At 50.4% G+C, this 21,921-nt stretch overlaps 1 protein-coding gene across 3 annotated transcripts in view; it reads right to left on the bottom strand.

Moving 5' to 3' along the window:
* cdh4 (cadherin 4, type 1, R-cadherin (retinal)) overlaps positions 1-21,065 on the bottom strand; it is a 144,229-nt gene extending 123,164 nt beyond the window's left edge. Inside the window, exons 1-2 of one of the 3 annotated variants that reach the window (XM_037489826.2) lie at positions 20,973-21,065; positions 19,700-19,811 (exon numbers count right to left, since the gene is read on the bottom strand). In XM_037489826.2, coding sequence (XP_037345723.2) covers positions 19,700-19,811; positions 20,973-21,047 — 187 coding nt within the window. In that variant the 5' untranslated portion in view covers positions 21,048-21,065. Of the gene's footprint in view, positions 1-19,699; positions 19,812-20,972 lie in introns of those variants that run through there. The other 2 variants (XM_037489824.2, XM_062563820.1) reach the window with 2 other exon arrangements.
* Positions 21,066-21,921: the final 856 nt, after the last annotated feature.

Below are 21,921 nucleotides of genomic sequence, written 5' to 3' on the forward strand. Positions count from 1 at the left end.
TAAATATTTGCGTCTGGTGCAATTTGCATTGCTTCCGGCTTGCCTCGACGTTCATGCTCTGATCTCATTTAATGACCCCTCTGCTTTAATGAGTCAAACCTCAACTTTAGGAGGTAAAAAAGAATAAATTGTGCCCACGAGGCCTTGTCGTCACTTACGGGAGAATTCGATAGCGAGTGTTACATTGTGGGCAGAAGTGGGGGGGGGGGGGGGAACAGGTGCTACGGGGTAATTACAAACACAGCAAGCTTTTAATTATGCTCTCTAGTATGAACCGTTAATGAGTGTGAACCTCATGCAAATACCGATGTGTTCCCACTGTGTCAGCACACGTGTGCAATCACCCGGGCACACACACACACACGGAGTGTTAAGGAGGGGGATTGGCAGCAGACATCTCCAGTGCAGTGCCTCCTCGTGGCTCGGAGCTTCGATGGCTCTCCTCTCGATCCCACACTCGTGTCCCACAGAGAACCTGACAGCTGGACCCTCAGCCGGGGCTCCTGGTCACCTGCTGATGTCCAATCGCACACACGTTGCTGGAGTTTGTTCGACCGACCATGTGCAAAATAGGCCTCGCGTATTTCGCGGCGCCCACGGCCTGAACCTCCTGAGAACGCCGGGCTTTATTTCCCTTCCCTTCCCTTCCCTTTGGGCTCACCTGGTAGCAACATCCGGGCCCTGACGCGCAGGGAAGCGCGGATAATTGGTCCCCGCGGGCATCGTTCCCCTCTCTCCGATTTATTTTCTCTGCGTTTGGGTGTGTGCTTTTATCTGCTCGGCATGTGTTGCGGTTTTCGGTGGGTTGTACATTGTTGCCTAAACTATTCGGCTCGAGCCCAGTCCGCAGGAAACAAAACGTCCGTATCGGCGTCTGCCCGTCTGCGCGCTGCCTCATCTCCCTCGCTGCGTTAACGTTGTGTTCCTCCACCTCTTTGTCGGTGTTCCCCTCTGGCTCTGTTTGACTTTCACTCCCCGGTCCTCGTGTCATCTCGGTCTCCCAGATCCACAATGAGGTAAAAAAAAGAAAGAAAAAAAAAAGAGAGGACTAGCCGGGACAAGCAGCAGGCCGTTTTCAGAAGGAAAACAAATGAACGGAAATAGGTTTGAGGAGGAGGGGATGTTTTGCTTTTTGTTTTTTTTTGTGATTGGGTGGCCATTGTACTTGTCTTAAGACAAGCACGACATACACTTGTGTCAAACGCTGCGAGGGTGACACACAAAGAGAAGGCCACCCATCTGAATTAAAGAGAATGCTTTCATATTGACCGCCACAGTGGCTGATGCTGCACTGATGTTTGCACAGAGGAACCTTTATTATCCAACATGCTGATTATAGAAGGGAGCATTTCATCCTGTGCAGCAGTGTTGCTCATTAATGTTTATTTAATAGTTGTTGGACAACAACGGAACTATCTCACACTGAGGAGCGAGAAACGGTACTTCAAGCTTTGCCTACACAGACGATACTTGTTAGCAGGTTCCATCCTTTGTTGGTTTTGGTCTTACGGATTATCTGTTGATAATGAGATCATTTTAAAATGACACCATATTTATTTGAAGTGGGGTTAGCGGTAGACCAGACACTCTACTTAGATAATAGGGCAGTCTGGGCAAGGTAAAGGAGGAAAAGCATTCTTCATTTAGAGTAGTCTCTTCAATCAGAATGTGCAGAGCAGTACTTGGTTTCGCGCATGTTCCTTGTGCGTCGCTCCTAACTGGGGGGTGGGGGGGGTGGCGTTTCAAGGTAATGCACTTCTGCAGTTCAACTTCAGAAACATCCTAACTAACCCTTTAACACCTCACCTAGAAAAGCCGCTCATGAGACATACTCCATCATCAGAGGATGCGTGTGTTGTTACCGCAGGGCATGATGTGCGAGGGCGCGCCTCTCTTGGCTGCACACCACATAGGACACAATGGCCTGCTGAGAGACACATTTCCGATAAAAGACAGGCACAGGAGGGCATCAATGGACCCCCGTCGTCTCCATTTCTAGAATCCGCTACTGTTTCTTGCCATCCTTTTCACCACTAACGTCTGTCCACGCGAGCAGAGCACGAGAAAAGGCAAAATATCAGCCTTCGAAGCACACACTGTTCCTCCACGCAATGCGGCCCATTATCACGGCGGCCTTTCTGCGAGCAGCGGAGAGAACACAGAGGCGTGCACACACGCGGCATTACATAAAATGTAATTACGCACGCCATTTCGTACTGGATTAAATGTCAGAGAACAACCACATTGCAGAGAATCCAAGTGCATAACAGGAAGCCTTCAAGTTGTCAAAAGTTCCCCCAAATTCAGACGGTTGATATTTTGGTTGCCGGCTGAGATGCTCCACTGCGCCGCTGAAGCCGAGCGGTCTCCAGTTGATAATCATCTGCTTTGTGGGGGGGGGGGGGGGGCGAGGGGGAGACGCAGCAGATGGCACTAGTTTTATTTTGCCTCGGATGCTCTCTCTGAATAAGGAACGCACTACTGAATGCCAAGCTCTGTGGGAGAGGAGAAGCAAATTGACGCCCTCCTGCACTGCGCTGCTCGTCGGGGAAAAGGCTATTGTTGTGTGAGTGTGTGCGAGTGTGTGTGTGTGCGTGCTCCAATATCAAAGTGACAGGCGAGTTCTGCTCCCTCATTAATGCGCTGAGCTTCGGGGATGGAACTTGTTCATTCTGACCTCCTCCCAATCTCTCACCAACTCTACGCCGATGAGGGGTCTACGGCGATGAGCGGTCTACGCCGATGAGCGGTCTACGCCGATGAGCGGTCTACGCCGATGAGAGGTCTACGCCGATGAGCGGTCTACGCCGATGAGCGGTCTACGCCGATGAGAGGTCAACGCCGATGAGAGGTCTACGCCGATGAGCGTTCTACGCCGATGAGCGGTCTACGCCAATGAGGGGTCTACGCCGATGAGGGGTCTACGCCGATGAGGGGTCTACGCCGATGAGAGGTTTACGCCGATGAGAGGTCTACGCCGATGAGCGGTCTACGCCGATGAGAGGTCTACGCCGATGAGCGGTCTACGCCGATGAGGGGTCTACGCCGATGAGGGCTCTACGCCGATGAGGGCTCTACGCCGATGAGCGGTCTACGCCGATGAGAGGTCTACGCCGATGAGCGGTCTACGCCGATGAGCGGTCTACGCCGATGAGGGGTCTACGCCGATGAGGGGTCTACGCCGATGAGCGGTCTACGCCGATGAGAGGTCTACGCCGAAGAGGGGTCTACGCCGATGAGGGGTCTACGCCGATGAGCGGTCTACGCCGATGAGGGGTCTACGCCGATGAGAGGTTTACGCCGATGAGAGGTCTACGCCGATGAACGGTGGAGCGGTTGTCACCACAAACAATCAGGAGAGACAACGGGAAGTTATTTAAATGGCCTGTGTTTCAGTTACTGTTGGTCTTCGCCCCCTGATAGGCCGGTGCTCCCGCACAGCATCATGCGCCTCGTGAAGAGATGGTGGAGCTCATATCCACACCCAGAATTACTTCTACACTTTCATCATGTGTAAACCTAATGATTTCTTTGTTCTTTAACGGAAATTAAACAGAGATTCCGGCGGTGTAAATGTCACATTCGGCGGCATTAGGGTGAACAACCCAACGGGAAGCTGGAGGGGGTTCATATCATATCGCTCCCGTAGCCCATTTGAATGCAATTATGGTGATAAAACATTTGGCAGAAGTATAATTCGGGTTTAACACAGTTGACCCTAACGGGCTGCCTGTGAATTCTCCGAATGAAGTAACTTACTGTTAATGGAATATGTTTATGCAGGAGAGCGGTAAGTGTTACGATAGGTCAAAGTGCGCCAGGGAACAATGGAAATGACAGCAGATAATGAAGGGAAAGGCATGAGGAAAAGGGCTGGAGGAAAATCTAGAGTAAGGGGGGGAGGGTGGGGGGAGGAGGGGGGGGGAGAGAGAAGCAGCTTGGGATAACAGTACCTTTATCTCAGGACAAACAATGCGCCTCGGCGGCCCTCCTCTCATCGCCTCTCATTGCCCTCTGCCGTCTCACGTGCGCGATGCACGAGCCTGCTGTCCTCCACGTACACAGTGATCCGTGTAATCTGTTACTCAGACCTCCCTCTGAGACCTCGCTGTTGTCATTGGTCATCACCAGGAGCCCCTCTGTGCAAAAGGAAGCAGGCGGTGGGCGCGGTTTGGTTCCCATTTCACACATTTTGGCAAATCAAACCAGAGCAGCTGAGGCCATTTCCTGGTTTTTTTTGTGCTAAAAAAAAGGAGCTTGGTGAATCAAAAGCGTCGGATTTTCAAAGCTGTGAGAGCCATGTAGACGATTGTAAATCTCGTCCTGCATCCCACAATGTGATGTCTGCAGCGCTGTGCTGCTGGTACAAATGTAGCGAGGCTGCCTCCCCCCTGCCCATCGGCCATCTTTCTACGCTGGACATGGACGCTCGCCAGGCTAAATGATTGAGCTGGATGTCAGAAGCAGCACTATTGCCAAGGGGCCACAGCATTCATGCTAATGGGCTGATGGAACCTAATCTAAATAAGTGTGAAGTTTGATAAAAAGGGCTTTTAGGGCAAGCGCTCACATCTGAAAGCAGAGAAAACACGCTGGAAATTGCTTCATCTTAAAATTCAACGCCGGCAAGTCGGATTTCGTGCAAACTTCACCCGTTTTGCTTTCACCTTGATGTCCGCTATCAACGGGGGGGGGGGGGGGGAGAACCTGCGTCTGTGCCGTCGAGCCGCTCCCCGCGCCTCTCGTCTGTTTGTCTCTTGAGTCCTCACTCTCCCGAAAGCCCGCCTGAGATCAATCACGAGGCCGAGGCGTGATGGAGGGACCTGTCGGGGCTCACTGTTGTGGCCTTGATTCGGTAAAACAAATACACCAGGCAGGAGCGTTCAACGCGAGCCAGACAGGAGACCACCACAAAGTGCAGTCTGGGAAAGCAGTGAATAATGAGGCAAGGGGTGTGGGGAGGTGTGTGTACGTGGGGGGGGGGGGGGGTTAAAGAGCAGGCCAGGAAGAAACAGGATGAAAGAAGAAGAAAAGGCGGCGTAGATACGGGAAGCCGTGCCGTGGATGGCGAGGTGCGGCGGCCATGAGGTGAGATCTTTGACGCAGCTCCCCTGTCGCATCCTTCACATGATATTATGCCAGAGTGCCTCAGCCTGCCGTTGTTGTCAATAATAATACCTTTCCTGTGACGCTGCTGTCGGCCATGTAAGCCGAGGCTCAGCACCACTCGGTCGGATATGACTCGGTTGGCATTTAGAACTCTACGTATGACCACGAAGCTTAGCTCTTTTCCTCTCCATTCACACCACCATGTTGGTATTTAACCTTCCCACCAGCACTTCAAAGAGGCATCCAGCCCCGCACCCCCCCCCCCCCCCCCACCCCCGCCGCCCCTGGGGAGGCCCCTGCCAGAGCTCCCGCATCAAGCTTCTTCCCGCGGCGCCCCACTCCGCTCGGCGCTGTACATGTGGAAGAGAGGACGCCACGCAGCGCTGTCGGCCACACCGGGCCGCAGAAGAGCGGGGGGGGGGGGTCAGGAGGTCGCCTGTTCATTCCGGGGGCCGCGTAACGAATCAGATGAAACACTTTTCTTCAGCGCAGTGCGCGAGCAAAAAGGGGGAAGTTCAAAGGGCTTCGAGCGAAACTGCCACGGCGCCGTACCATCTCGGGAAGGAAAATAATTGGCTGGATGCCTCGTAGTAAAGACACATGCTTTTCTCCTTATAAAACGACACTACACTCATCTGAAACAAGAACAATTAGGTGAAGGCATCGTAAGATTTTGATTTGTCCTCATTTTTGGCGAGTAACAAGACGGCGAGATGGACAATGGCTGACATGAATAATTCAGTTAAGTTCATCTACGACCCAAAGCCATCACAGAGCAGCGTGGTTGCTTACCGCACAAACCCATTAAACCCCACTCAGCGCCGACAGACCTTTTAAAAAAAAAACCTTGTTAAATGTTCAACTTTAATTAACGCACAAATCCTTTTACAGCATCTTCTTGAGCAGTTATTCCTCTCTTTACACATTAACCACTGTGTCTTGGTAAACAAAATTAAATCATTCACATAATGAATCTTGGACTGCACCATGTGACAGATTTTTCGGGGGAATCAGTTTTTTTTTTTTTTTTGCGCCCTTTCAATTTGAGAAGTTTCTCCATATAATCTCTCGGTGTGTCATAATAACGGGGATTGAAAACAACAACAACAACACATCATTATACTATGATCTGATGACAAAAACACTCGAGCTCGTCGCCGCCAACGGGAAGGAGCGCATCTTATTCGTGGCGGCGGCGTCGCGCTGCAGCCGAACACCAGAAAGCGCTTCCCTTTGTGTGGGAGGGGGGGGGGGGAGTCCTTCTGCCTTCTGCTCGCACCGAGAATTGGTTTCTGGGTTCATATCCAAATAAAAGCAATCTGCGCTTGACTTTTCATCTCTGCGTGTCATTTATTTGTTTATTTTTCAGCTGGTCTTGCATTGAAAACACTACTTTAGTGAGTGAGAGAGTACCGGGGGGGGGGGGGGGGGGGGGGCTTTGCAGCGTGCGTGTGTGTATCTCCAAAAAAAACTGTTGCAGCGTCTGAGCGAATACAGATTATTTTTCTTCCCCTGTTTAAAATACACACGCGTGCCACATGTAGTTCCTTCCTCATCTTAAGACGTTTGTAAAAGACAAGGTGTCTCTCTGGCCCGCAGAATTCACAGCCCGTGTAATACGAGACATTTCATGTGCATTTATCTGCCCCGAGGGGTGCATCCATTAGCCGATTCAGCCCTGATACAAAACACTCATATTTCTATCAGGCACCCCTGGCAGTAATATCAGAAGGATCCTGATGTTATCCAACTGCCCTCCAGCTGCCCCCTTCATCACCGCAGTGTTAGTCTTGCTGATGTCTCTGCGCACACACACACACACACACACACCTTATCACACTGAATGAATGGCCACGAAACGAAACCCCTGCAGGAAACGGAGGCGTCATCTCATTTAAACTTGATTTACACTTACTTCTGCTTGCTATCTGCATAGGTCACACACCCTGTGCTTCAGTAACTCGTGGCCCGTTTGCCATCTATTAGGGTGCCATGTTTGATGTGACGCACCATTAATGCATCGAGGCAGAGGGGCTTTATTACGTATACATAATGATGTTTACCATGCGATGGGGGGGGCGAAATGCATTTCATTTAAACTTCGTAATAAACCAAGGTTGTTTGCTCAGGAGGTTTGTATACATATTTGATTACCCCTTTAAGATGTCGCAATAATCTGTTAATGGAAACTACAGTAACACATCAACATAGGGTCGGGACACACCACCACTTGCTGCACACGATGGTATTTGTCTAAAACGCGGCGAAATTCACAGGCCCCCACTTGACAAAGGAGTTACGCTAACTGACCTTTTCAATCTTGTCGCGAAGATCAGTGCGGTGCGATGTGCAATCAAAGTCCGTTAGGACAACAGCTTCAAACGCAATTCGAAAGTCCTCGTGGGCTGATCCCCGAAGGCGTTCGAGGGGGGGGGGGAAGACTAAACTCGACATCCTAAAAGAAAATATTCAGCCATGAGAGTAAATTATGCATACAAATGTGCTACAGGTTCGAGAGAAAATGCTATGTAGATTTGCCAGTTAGGTGGTTCGGGGTGCAGAGGAAGTAAATAAATAATCCTGCTTAATAATTCATTGAAATTCATGTTGCTTTGCCTCCAGCCTTGAGAGTATTTAGAATGCAGCCTACAAGGGCCTCGCTTCTGACTTGGTGGTGGTGTTTGGTAAGATTATGGAAAGCAGGGTGGGAAGCTCAAGCACGCACGGCATGTATACGTGTATTTCTGTGTCGCTATAGGAAAACACAAACACATGTAGGTTTATCGTGAACCGACTATTCCCGCAAACAGAGTGAGAAAGCATGTCCACTGCCCACATCTTATCCCCCCCCCCCCCCCCCCCCCCCGTTTGCTCCGTTTCTGCCCGGAACGACAGACACAATCTCAAGAGTGTGAAGAGAAGTTCACACAGAGCTTCAGGCCGGGGGAACGCACTGAAGTCGAGGAAGATGGCAACTCGGGCACAGAGAGGACTGCAAATTGGATCTAAAAGTCTTTTGAGGGAGAAGATAAAAACAGGCGGGGGGGGGGGGGGGGCTCAGTGATCCATGTATGATCCATGACTGATCCCTTAACTTGATAGAATTACACCGGCATATAAAATGATCTCGTCTCTCTGTCAATCTGCTTGTGTGTGTGTGTGTGTGCTTAGATGCTGGATATCTGGTCACTAACATCCCAAGCATATGGTTGAAATGAAGTGTGGCTTCTGCGTATTAAATAATAACTGGAGGGGGGGGGTGATGATTAGGAGACTGCTGTGAAAACAGCATCTTTAAGTATTTGCAGGGTACAGCTCACACGTCGGCACCGCCAGTCTCTGTTGACGCTTATTAACGAGACAGAGTTCTTTCTTTGGCGTTTTCCACCAGTCGGCCGGCTGAGAAATGAATGCAAAGATTTGATTGAATTACAGAGAAAAGCGCACGCCGCGTTAGGATTGAAGTCCAAGTTTGTACCAAGATTGACTAGGAGTAGAATTACATGGATTGACACGAATGCTGAAGGCAGGCCCTTAAAAGGAATTATTGCAGTACATTTAATTGAATCAACCTTTCAGCCTTCGGCTAATTATTTTAATTACTTCTCACACATTCACTGAGAAACATATTTTGGCAAGAGGCGGAGTGCAAGGGATTCAGGATGTTCAACAACAATCACACGTCAGAGTGCAGGGAGGGATTTAACACACTGTCAGACTAAAGTCTTAAAGGAATACTTCACAATAAAACCAAACCACCAGAACAACAGAACATATTCTGGATCATTGTCTTCGGGTCTGCATTTCAAAATTCTAATTGGGTCAAGATATCCCAGTTTACCAGAAAAATGAATGGCACAGTTATGCTATTGCTATTGCTAAGGCATGCTATTAAGTCTAAGGGCTATAAGGTGATGTCGGCCATGATATTAATCGTTAAGGGGGCTATATTAATAATGTTCAAGAAGCAAGAATAGTGACTCATCCATCTAGATCCCCTGTAGACCATGAACAGGTCGACTATATTATTAAAAGCCAGAGGTCAAGACTTCAGTGCTTCAGGATTTCATTCAGCCATTAAATGGTCAACATAATAACTTGTTTATTCCAAATGTTTTCATATGACAATTGACATCGACATCAAAGACCGCATCGAATTAACTCTGCACATCCTGACGCGGAGCACATGTTAATTGCCTTTGGAACAGTCGCAAAGTTGTAATTATTTACTTCTTAGTAGACACCGTTGTGCAGCTTGCGATGTTAGCCAATCACATGACTGCATTGATGCCCAGGCCTTCCTCCAAATCCTCCCCGACGCGCTGCAGGGCCTCGAGGTGGAAGAGGCTCTTGTATAACATCCACCCTGGTTCCCATGAGCTGTACGGGCCTTGAGCCCGACCCCAGCAGGAAAAGCTACTGGTTACAAATCATCAACATGGTCAAAGCGTCATGTGGTGTTGCACTAGCTTCATATAATCAAGGAACGGCGAAACACAACAGATGCAAATCGAGCCGTGAATCACCACATACCCACGCACACGGGGGTGTGTTTATTCATGACAGGTGAGCGCTGCACAGCGGGGCCTTGTGGCCCCCGAGGGGGGGGGGGGGGGGGGGGGGGGGGCGGCGCGGCTCATTCAAAACAGGACGTTTAACTGGCGGCTTCAAAGTGTTCAGCGCTCTCGACGTCTGGTTACAGTGCAGTGACGGCCAGATCAGAAACGACCGTCCGGCCTGTAACCTGCGGGCTGCGAATCGAAAGCCGGGGAGACGCCGGGGAGACGCCGTACGTAAATGCCGTCGGCGCAATAATCTCCGAAGGCGCCGGCAGACGCCGAGCACCACCAACGACGGAGCCGCTGTCCGGCATCTTTTCATTTGTCTCCGTTTCGGCTCAGCCTCGATGCTCGATGCTCGATGGGTTTACAAAAAGCCATGAAGTTGACGCTGCATTCGTGCAATAGGCGGCCATCACTCGGCTCTGCCGCAGCCCCGGGGGTTTGTGGTCACAATGACGCAGGCAAGATGGCTGCATCCTTCCCCCCCCCCCCGTTCCCTTTACCCGGGCTCTCCACAGCAAGAAGAAGGCTTCTTCTCACAGAGGCCACAGATATTCAGATAGCCTCTTATTGTCTCACTGTCGGGGTTGTGGTGCAGAGCTCAAACACTGTCACAAACAACCCCCCCCCCCACACACACACACACACACCTAACGCCCCTTCTCTCACCACCCCCCCCACTCCTCCTCCTTTGTGCCGCTCTTGTCTGTTGGTTCTCAGAACTATTATTTTTATCTGAAAACCTATACGAGGCAACGGAGAGAAAAGAGACAAGAGATAGAGATGGAGGGGAGGAGGGAGGGGAGGGGGGTGGGGGGGGGGGAGGGAGGTAGCACAAAGAGAGAGACGGAGTGGAGCAGGGGAGGAAAAATGTGATTCTTCTGAAGCTGTGATCGATGCAACCAGCATGTTGTCTGCGTTGCACGTTGCCAGCAGAGAAGGAGGGCTCTATTGATTTGCTCCCATATTTCAATCAAAAAAAAAAAGGGGGGGGCTCTCAACCCCAGATTTTTCCTCTGTACTTCAATGAATTACCAGCCCCTCGCGAAGTAAAGACGAGGATGCCAAACGTCAAGCTGAAGCGTATTTGAAGAAAAGAAACCTCCATCTTGTAATGCAGGGACCACAAAAGACACGTCTGTGAGCGCCACTGGGACATCTTCGCCGTGGTAATGGTGCTTCACGTGGATTTCTGCCCGTTGCTGGCCAACCGCTTTAATCTTCCCCTGGGGTGCAGTGCACCTCTATCCAAAAAGTGAAAAACCGGTAGAAAAAGGCATGACGAGGTTAAGAAAATAGTCATTCTCTTTCTCCTTTTGCCCCCCCCCCCTGGGAGGTGAGCCGGGTGCCACACATGCACAGGTCTGCGTATCAGGTGGGTTATTATTATCATGTAGACCAGACCCGTCAAGGAGGTCAAGGCTAATAGCATAATGGCATGCAGGCAGAAACGGGGGGGGCCTCTGCTACTATGAATTACCTTCTGGTGCGTTGTGGTGTGTGCATGTGTCACGCTTAGTTTAGGGTCTTGAGTCTTTTCATTAGGGAGGGAGTCAGAGGTTAGATGATGAGCTCCTGCAGGTTTGGAGTGCCAAAGATATAATATATATATATATATTCATGGCAGGAAAGCCAAGTAAGCGATAAAATAGATGAGATTCTTTCTCTGTCATCCCAAAGCCGACTGGGAGGGGAACAGGATACCGAGAGGATTATGTGGCGGAACTGTTCCACGGCAAAATATCCTGGTCAGCAAAGCATATTTGCCGATTTGTCCGCCTCCCACACACAAATCTGCATCACAACAGGACGGTGCACGGTCGTGTATCGAGATTTCCAAATCAGCCGAAATCTGAATCTGAGCCGTTTCCGACCGACCGACTGTCTGTGCAGAGTGGGACCGAGTTCCCTCTGCTGTGGGTCACCATCTTCGTTGCTTCTTCGACAAAAGCAAGCCGGCCAGCCGATGCTCAGGGAGGCAACGGCCGCTATTAGCGGGAATACGTGCGGAAACCTCATCGAAGACATGACAACGAGACGAAGAAAAAAATAAAAGCTTTTTCCAATTCCTAAATTGAAAAGAGAATAGAGAGCTTCAAATGGGAGGAGATGAGCTGCATGACAAACAGTTCCCGGCAGTGGGCATTCCCAAGTCACAAATAGGCCCGCTTTGGACGTCGAAATTGAAACAATCAAATCCAAAAAGCACTGCCGCCATAGCAGATGCAATCCCCGCTCTCCTCTTTCCATCATGGAGTCAGGATTTGTGTTTCTATTTTGTTTTATGGTGCCATCGTTTCCCCAAACTGTTTCTTTTATGCGCCTGGGAGCCTGGTGAAAAATGGGCAGAGAAGCTGTATATCTTTCAACATCAAGGCTAATCTGCAGCTCACACACACGCACACACACACACACACACACACACCGTTTATGTGCTGCTGTGCGAGCCATGTAGTCGCACTCTTTCATTTGCTATTTAAAAACGGCAAAGAGCAGCCAGAGTGAGACAGCCCCAGAATAAACTCTTTTACTAGTAAGCGGTGCAATGCGAGGTTTTAATCCATTAAAAAAAAAAACAAGAGTCCGATGTAAGTAGTCTCGCTCCGGTGGCTCCTGATGCGGCGTAATGCACTCTCACCACGCAGTCGAGTGGCGTGACAACGTTTGCTCCTCCAGCAGCCAGCTCGTGAGCGGGGCAGCAGCAGCAGTGCAAATGGGGAGGTTTTAAAACCAAAATGATGAAAACCAAAGCTGCCGTTCTGAATTATCAACACAGAGAAGCGCAATTTGATAAAAAAAAGCCTGCACCTCTTTAAGGTTTCAGCTGTTGTGTGGAAAAGGCAACGTTACAGTTGAGTCTCAGTGGAAAAGCCACGGTGTTTCTTTCAGAAATGAAAGTTGCTCGTGAATATGGGAATGCAGAAAACCTGCCTTCCTATTTGATTGACAGGTGTACAGCTTTCCTGCTATAAACAGGTCCTCCTCCTCCTCCTCCTCCTCCTCTGCTTTACTAATGAGCCGTAAGATTGACAGCTGGATTAACAGGCTTGTTTGTAATCCTTTAATTTCTCCATTTAACTCTTTGGATGGGGGCGCTGCCTTCACACACGTGCACAGCGTACTCGGTGTTCGCATATTAACGCACAAACGTGTGTTCACGCATCGGGCGAAAAAAAAACAAGAGCGTGCAGGCGACCTAATCGAACATGGGAGTCCAGGCTGAATTAATCCCCAGGACACAGTGGCTTCTGCTCTCTGGCGAGGGTCCGTTTTTGATATTGGAGTCTGTAGAACAAAAAACGGCATCTCGACAGTGCAGCCCCTTTCGTTGAGACGATAAGAACAGCAGAAGCCCCGTGGCCTCACAAGTGGCTGTAGAGCACAGCGCAGAGAGGAGGACCCACGTGTCCCGTCCCGCCCGGCGTAAATCATTCCGATTGGGCCGTGTTTTTCATCTCCGCTGGTGCCGCAGATTGAGGACACGAGTGTTGGAGAACGTGAGGGGGGGGGTCACGTGGCAACGCAAGGTCAAACCTCCCGGCCGCGATTCATCAATAAAGTGACACTTTGGGTGTGTGGGGGGGGGGGGGGGGGGTTCTCTGTAGGTTCTGGCAGCTCGTCGCACACCGGAGGACGAGCACGTGGCGATCCGCCTGTTGGCGGCCTTTTTAAACGGGGGGGGGGGGGGGAGGTTGACGGCGTTGAAATGTCAGATAGGCCTGTTTGTGTTTTTCAGTGGGCAGACTGCTCCGTTAGATAAGATGAAACGGTCCTTTATTAGTCCCGCAGCGAGGAAATGGATCCGTTGGCTCGGCTCAAAAGCGAGAAAATTCCAAGGCCGTCTTATTGACACGCTGTCTTCTTAGCGGGCTCGCACACATTAGCCGCCTTAAGGCCGGATTGAGTACTTTATTGCCATGTCAACATGATGATGATGGTGATTCTCATCGAGCTCACTGAAAGAACATAATACATGGAAACAAATGATAAAACAGGTGATATGTAAAATAGGAATAAAAGCATGAAACAAACGGGTCAAAGTCAAATCTACATACATTAGAGCACCTCAGATAAAAGTGCTCCAAGGGCGTCACCTTTCAAACGTCTCGCGCAATTATTTAACCCGCCCGAGCGAGTCGGGGCGCTGCCCGCCGACCGCTTGCTTCCCGAGTCGGATCGCGACGGCGAATGATGCCGCTCGCTTTACAGCGGCCGTGGTTTGGAGAAGTGGAACAACTAGCTGGTAATCGTCACATGTGTGAATAAAAGTCAAATGTGGCCTGTGCAGTGTATCAATTCTGGCTTTGTATCTCCCAATGTATTTCATTTCTTGGAGGAAGAAAGCTCTCAACAGCTCAAAGCCAATCGCACCTTTGAAGAGCCACAATTTCAGACTGATGATAAGGGAAATTGGAAAATTTGTTCAAACTGAGATTTTTTTTCTTTCTGCATTACCTTCAGACAGGCGAGGCTTGCACTGAGTCCTTACCCTCTTCTCTTCTTTTCACTTCCCCCTTCAGACCGTTCTCTTTTTTTTGCCTCGTGTTAATTGTATTAATAATTAAGCATCCAATAATTTCACCTTAATGACACTGAAGCGTGCAAACGAGCCGGATGACCTGCAAGTGAATAATTGGAGCCGGGAAAAAAAAACAAATTTTACTTGTTTTTGGGGGGGGGGCGGCGGACACTGAGTTACACTCACGGCTAAAAGGTGAAGCCGCGGTCTCCTCTGGTCTCCAGGAAATTGCTCATTTCAACAGAAGCCAATACAGTGATGATCAAGCCCACCGATCGCTAACTCGACATCGAGATGCTGCTACGCGTCGATTGTGAAGGAGGGCGGCCAATTAGAGGCATGTGTTTGATGACTAATGCAGTTGCTATTCACAGAATGCAAGGCCGCTGACAGTGGACATGCTGTTGGGTTCTGTGATAAGACTGCTTTTCGCGACCTTCTTTGATAGCGCATGAAAAAGACAAGTCATCCATCAGGACGGTTTAATTGTAATTTGCGGTTTCTAAAAAAAAAAAAAATTTGCCCTTGTCGTAACTCCTCCTCCAACGCCCTGTCTTTCTTATCCATTCATCCTTTTCCAAGGACGCTCTATTTTTTTGGCTTCCTTCTTTTCTTCCCTCATAATGACCCCATGATTTAACCCACAGCTCTTGAGTCACAGTTGAGGTCTGCCAAAGGCCGATAAAATCTCGGTAAGCTCCGTTTGAAGGTGGGAATTCAGGGCACAATTAGCCCACCTTCGTTTTTTGTCGGGAGAGACGTCGATCTGCGGCGTGAGCTCAACCAGCAGAGCCCCAAACAGGACGGTTTGGCTGCTTCCCTCGTCCCGCAATAAACGGGAAGTGGTGCAGGCTTTTCTGCCGTCATCGAGGACACCATCTCCGAGAGAGCATCCGCGACGTGACCGACGGACCCCAATACCAGGGCACAGCGAGCGGAGCTCAGTGGAGATCAGTGCAGTACAACAAATAAAATTCACACGGAAGCCCTCAACAAGAGGCAGTAAGATTCCTGCCAACAAATGGTTTCCCAAAAAGCAGCTTTTATTTTTATTTCTTTTAAACTTACTGCCTCCAGAGAGAAAATGACTACAAAACAGGATGAGACGGATTTTGTAATGGCGTGTCCTATATCTTGGGTGGCCTGCTTGATGGAATTGGCTCAGCGTGCATGTCATGTTGCAGGGAGTTTGAGGGATACGGGAGCGCAGCGCGGTTCGGTAAGAAGGCAGGCGAGATAAGACGAAACGACGCGGCTCATCTTCGGCACCTGTATTCTGTATCAGCAGCTCGCCACACACTCGCACAGGTCCTCTGGCGCGCAAGAGATGAAAGACTCTCCGGAGGACAAGAGGGATGTTCGTGAGTCACGGGGGGGGGGGGGGGGGGGGGGGGGGGGGGGGGGGGGGGGGGGGGGGGGGGGGTGGGGGGGGGGGGGGGGGGGGGAAACGTCACGCGCGCTTATCAAACGCCTGTAAAAGTTAATCCCGCCTCAGTTATTGGTGCCGGACGCACTTGTGAGAGAACCCGTCACTTTGGGTAGCAGGTTAGCAGTGCTTCACAGCGAGCTGGCTGTCTGTCTCACAGCAGATATGGTTCCTGGCCAGATAGCCTAATTGGGGTCGTGTTACATGTCATCTCGCGTGCGGAACTTTCAGAGATGGAACTGAACAAAAAAGGAAAATCCACGCCGAGAGAGCGCATAGCTGACGGGAGGCGGGATCCTCCTCCAATTAATCTTTTAGATTAAAGTACGCCGTGTGCAATTCTCTTTTAACTGCGATTGAAAGAACCACTTTTAAATGAAAAGCCCTGGGATGAAGGAAGCGAGTGCACATTATTATTTTTTTTTTTCCCCTCCACAGAGCGAGTTCATCTCCTCCTGATTCGGGGGACGACGCGGGGACAGAAAGAGAAAAACAAGCCGTTATCTCAGAGAGGCCCCGGCGGAGTCGAGGCGACAGAGAGCAGATATTGCACGCTCAGTTGAGGAGCACTCACGATTTGTCATGCTGTCTGCCACAAAGCATTTAGGTATCATCAATATTTTTCTTTTAATCTCATTTTTTGCCGACAACAAAGTGGCCGTCTACTGCGTTTCTGAAAACCAGGCGGTGAAAAACCCAAATTGATTCCTCTCTCAAAAAAAAACAAGCTTTCTCGAATCCAGTAAATCCATCAAAGTCATTTCCTTTGTCACATAATCTCGGCAACACGAAGCCAGATATTCAGTGTCGACAGGCCAGGCATCTGGAATCCCACAGAGCCGCGTTGTTCACTGTCTCTCAGCACCGGCTGGGGGGGTGGGGGGGGGGGGGCAAAAGGGCGAAACCCATCGCGGGTTGGCTATTCAAATATGCGTTTGACAGCGACTTGAAGAGACACCTTTCGTGACTGAACTGTATTTTCACATCAATTCCTCCCCCCGTGCCGAGGCCACATCCCCGTGTCCGTGTTCTTAGGTGTCTGTTCCGCCTCTTGGAGCGAGGACACGGCTTACAACTGACTGCGCCGTGCGATCGCTGGAATATTTCCTTTCACGGCTTATCTTTCCAGGGGGGGACTCTGCACGGACCGTGACTCGAAGCCGGGCTGTCTGCACGACACCGCCCTCCCCCCTCCCGCCCCCCCCTCCCCAAATCGCGGCCAAGCTCCTCAGACAAACATCTCCATGGGAGCATGGGATGATTTATTCAGAGATTTGGGAGTTGGTTCAACAAAAGGTCTTTTATGGTCGACCTCAAAGCAATAACAGCCGTTTTAACCTGTAAAGCCAGTAAAGAATGACCCGAGGGGGCCTGCACTGAATGATGCATCACGCTTCATTATGACCTTTCAAGCCTGGTGGAGACACTTATGGAAAAGAAGGCGCGGTGAAAGGACCGTACCAATGTTTTTCTTGAATGTAGTGGATTTAATTTTATTGTAAATCCAAGTGGACCAAAGCCTTTTTTTTAATGTTAACTCCCCTTTCCCCGCAGCATTGTTTAAAGTGCGGTGCATATGTTGATGGGTTTAGAGTTGTACCTGTGCAAAAGCATGCAAATCAAACTTGATTCAAGCTATGAACAGTCTCGATTCTAAAACCGGGGGAATGAGTGAAGAAAGAGTAACAGGCTCATTTGTGGATTCAGATCAATTCCCCTCCCTCATAGGCTCCTGACCTTGTAAAATAGAGATCAGCCCCAAAGCAGATGCAATTTGCAGAGTGCCCCAATGACCTAGAAGTTTAAGGCGTCGACCACGAGCTGCGACATCACCAGCTTTCTCTCCGGCTGAGAACCTTTGTAGCTTGTCATCCGGCATTTCTCTAACCGCCGACGCTGTAGAGACGTCCTGCGATGATTCCTCGACGCCGACACACGTTCAAACACGTGAAGCACTGGAGCGCCTTGGACAAAGGTCAACACTCGTAGAAAGCCCAATGAAACACCTGTATGGTCCTCGGAGCCCACAGAATGTTGCGTAAGGCGTACGCAGCAAGAGCACCAAGAGCAGCAAGAGCACCAAGAGCAATTTCCTTCTTGGAAAACATTAAATTAGATGAAGTTTCAAATGCATGACACAAACAGAAACAAAGTAGCCACAAACAAACAATTAAACAGTAAAAGCAACTCCCCCCCCCCCCTTCCCCTTAAGCGCCGTGATAAAAACTGCTGAGGTCCGCACATTGTTCAGCGACTGGAAACATGAGGCCTGGTTCACTCCCCCCACCCCCACCCCCCTCACCATCGCTCACTGTCTCTTTCTCCAGGGAGACAACAGCCACAGACCACAGCGGCCCAGCAGCCACCCCGGAGCGTCCCGGCCCCTCCCTCATCTCGTGCCGGGCCCATTTGTTTTCTTGGGGAGGTGACAGTTTGGGGTTATACATATTGTGGCGTTGGTATTAAAAGCTTCCTACTGCTTTGTATCCCACTATCTGGAGAGCAGACCTTCAGCGAGGCCACACCCCCCCCCCCCCACCTACACATTCATCATTGCATGAGGACTCAATGTAAAGCTGCTGCTGCAGCCACCATCCCCCCCGAGTGGCCAACTGGGCGAGGACAGCACGGCGTTCAGATTGATTTCCACAAAGAGCAACATCAGGGACAGATAAAACCGAAGCAAGAGCAAAGCTGCACATAAACGGTAAATCCAACCAATGCAGTTCAATATAACAACCCTGGGACACGTCACACGTGTATGTGTGTGCAACATGCCCGATCCCATACACCCCCCCCCCCCCCCCCGCACAGAAAGGCACCCACATATGTTATCCGAGCGGACACATCCCTCCCTGTTAACAATGTTTGGGTCAGTACAGAGGAACTGAACCCGTTTCCAAATAAGGGCGCGAGCCCCTTCAGGCCAACTCGCTCCCCACTGACCGGCTGCACTGTCCTTGTCCGCCTCTAAATAACTAAACAACCTTTTAGAATAAGCCAATTGTTTCGCCTGCAGCCGGGGGAAAACTGCTCAAACCGCTGTTAAAAACGAGAAGACCATTTCCTCCTGGCCAAACCGCATTTCACCTAATAATAGACAAATAGTGTATTAGGCCATCAAGGCAGAGTGTCAGGGGAGAGCTGAGGTTATTGTGCAGTGTTGAGCCGTTTCCCGGCAAGTGTGAGGAACGGTGCCGAAATGGGTTAGAGGAAAGAAATAGGCTAAAGTGCAGAATTAGCATAATGCTGGGCTCGTATCTAAAAGCAAAGTTGTGAAAATCTGCAGACTGCTGAAGCAGTCCTCATCCTAGAGGTTAAAATATAACAGGTTCCATGTTCAAGAAACGCATCCAGTTTTACGTCTAAGGTCTTGACACACAACAGGATGTGAAAGAGTGGGATTTTTCTTATTTCCATTGTGAAAATTCACAAGAGACGTTGACGGAACTACAGCCCGATTTCAAATGGTCGGAGATGAAGCTCCCAGCGGCTCCAGCACACAATCCGCTCAGCAAGGAAACGAAGCCAATGGCGGACAAATTCAACCCTCACCAAAAACAGGAAGAGTGAAACGAGGCCGAGGATCGTCGCTCACCCACCAAACGGTGTCGGTAAAATGCGTTTTGGGCAGCTGAAAACATGCAGGGTGGGGACTGATTAGTCAATCTGAAAGAAAAGGTAACCTATTTGAGGTCCGCAATCAGCGTGATTCAGTTGTTGGTTCGTGAGTGAAACTGCCCATCAAGTGTGTTCCACACCAGCGGTAGCGTCGTGTTTAATCACATTCCAAGATTTCTTCAACCCGGGCGTCATCATTGTCATCATCATCATCATCATCATAACAACTGGCTCTTTCTGCTTGAACACACGCACGTCTGTGCGCAGGATGAGCTGCTTACGTTCCAAAGAGTGTTGTGACCTTTTGTACCGGTGATGGAGAGCCACATGTCAGAATATATGTCACACTCACTCACTCACTCACTCACTCACTCACTCACACCACGAGGTCTGGGGACACATCTGGGCAGAGAAGACGCCGTCAGCCGGTGAAGGCGATCCAGCGGCGGCGGGCGGGCTCACCTTTGAGAATGCTCTTGCCGTGGAGCACGTCTCTGGAGACGATCACCGTGTAGAAGTTCTGGGAGAAGCCGGGTCTGCACGGGGCTTTGAGGGGCTGGCCCGCCTTGCTCCCCTGAGGAGTGAAACAAGTCGGGTTGTTAAGCTTTGGTAGAATGAAGCGCAGGCCACGGGGGTCACGATCGGATCCCGCAGCCTTTTGAGCCCCCACGTTGAACTCGCGGGTCTCTCCCCAAGGCGATTTTGGTCCAGACGGAACCCGCACGCAGCACTCTCACGGTGTGTAATGGTAATGATTTCCACCATCACCACGACACATGATGCCCCTATGTGTGGACCAAAGGGACAATGATCGCACAAGTCACGACGACGTGGGCGATGACACGCCACCATTAGAACGGTCGATGACTATGACTAGCAAAGAAATGTTGGACCTAAAACGTCCATACGGCCTGGAGAGAGAGAGAGAGAGAGAGAGAGAGAGTGCATGTGTGACAGAGTCCAAAGAAACGCCAAATGCTTTCAATCACACTTTTGATTTACGCAAACGGTTCCTCCAGCAGACATTTCATCCTCCTAAAACACCTCATTCATCACACGTCATTTGCTGTTTTTCTTGAAGGAAATGCCTTGCACTCTGTTGCATTGTACAGGGCACAGCGCAGAGCTCGTGGACACCTGGGAAATGAAGCGGATTTTTAGAGCATTGTTATTAACATAGGTTAGAAGTAAGGGAAGCTTTCCGTCTCTTTAACACCATCCTTCTTAATAACCGAGGAGTGGTCAGCTGAGCCGGTTCGTCACAGAAAGTGTGTCGCGAGGCGGGAGAAATAACGTTAAACCAAGTTGATCGCAGCCGAGGCACCGAGGAGCCCCTCCAGGAGCCACTGTCCTCCGCAATAATGCGCTGCAGTTTATCCGGGCGAGAGCATGGAGACGTTTGCGCGCGGAGTTGCAACTGACTTTTTTTTAATAGCCTTTTCCACCCCCACCCCCACCCCTGTTTTGTCACCGCGACACAAGACTGAAATATTCTTGACCTTAAACGTTACCAAAATGAGCTCGATTACACGCGTCATGTTTGCCTTTAGCGCAGCGCTGCGGGGGGAAAGTGAGTATCTCTCGCGCACGCGCTCGCTCACTCGCGCACGCACACACACACAGACACACGCGCGCACAGAGATACTTCCGTGGGCTCACACAGCGCCGCAGCAGTGCGGCACCTCCACCGTACAGTCAGTCGGAAAGAAGAGCCGTAGAAAAGAAGTCATCTCACCGAGGATGCAGCCAGAAGTAAGGTGCACGCGAGGATGACGCAGCCAACGTTCATCTTTGCAAAACTCGGTGTCATAGAGGGGGGGCGAAACAACAAACCGACTCCCCGCGCCCCCCCAAAAAAAACAACAACAACAACAAAAACGTAGAGGAAGAGATGAAGTCTTCTTCTGCCGAAGACAACCTCGGTAAATCCCGCAGCGCTGTGTCTTCTTTTTTTTCTCGGCGGGTGCTCAGCGGACGGCCGTCCCCTACTTGCCTGGCGCTAAAGTGCCGCTGAGACGGAGGGGTTTGCTGCGCTCGGTCCGGAGGAAGCCGGTGCCCCATTGGATGGCGGCGTCACCACGGCCCCTCCCACCGCGCGGGAGGGGGGGGGGGGGGGGGAGCGGGCGAGGCGGCGCGCGCGCGCGATCAGCGCTCAGACGACTCCCCCCGTGACGACGCCCACGTGCGTGAGCTTGGCTCTGTGGGGAGAGGGAGGAAAAAAATAAATTTATATGCGTATTATATTATTTTTTTTAAACTATTTCCCAGACAAATTAGATTCATATTTTCCCAGAAGGTGGATCTCTGATAAAGATGAGTCCCATCACGTGTCCATCAGCTGACCGGAGTCTATTTCACACCCGAGTTACCCTCTCGGCCCCTGATCCACGGCATCAGTATGCCAGGTTATGAGCTTTTTATTAAAGCTGCGATGAAAGACCGCTGTGGGATAAGAATGTACACTTCAAATGAAATAAAAGTCCAACGAACCAGGAGCCCGTGTGAGAATCTGCAGTAAATGTGGCCCTCCGGTTCAAATATTTAGCCATAGGTTTTGATGGTATGTATTTTGGATGGGAATCGTTTTATTGAAAAGCAACAATTTGGATACATTAAACGACAGCTGCTGAACAGTTGTGTAGAAAAGGTGTGAACTGTGCCTTTAACTGGTCACCCGATTTAAT

The sequence above is a fragment of the Pungitius pungitius genome, chromosome 8, assembly GCF_949316345.1.
Source record: "Pungitius pungitius chromosome 8, fPunPun2.1, whole genome shotgun sequence".
NCBI classification, from domain to species: domain Eukaryota; kingdom Metazoa; phylum Chordata; class Actinopteri; order Perciformes; family Gasterosteidae; genus Pungitius; species Pungitius pungitius.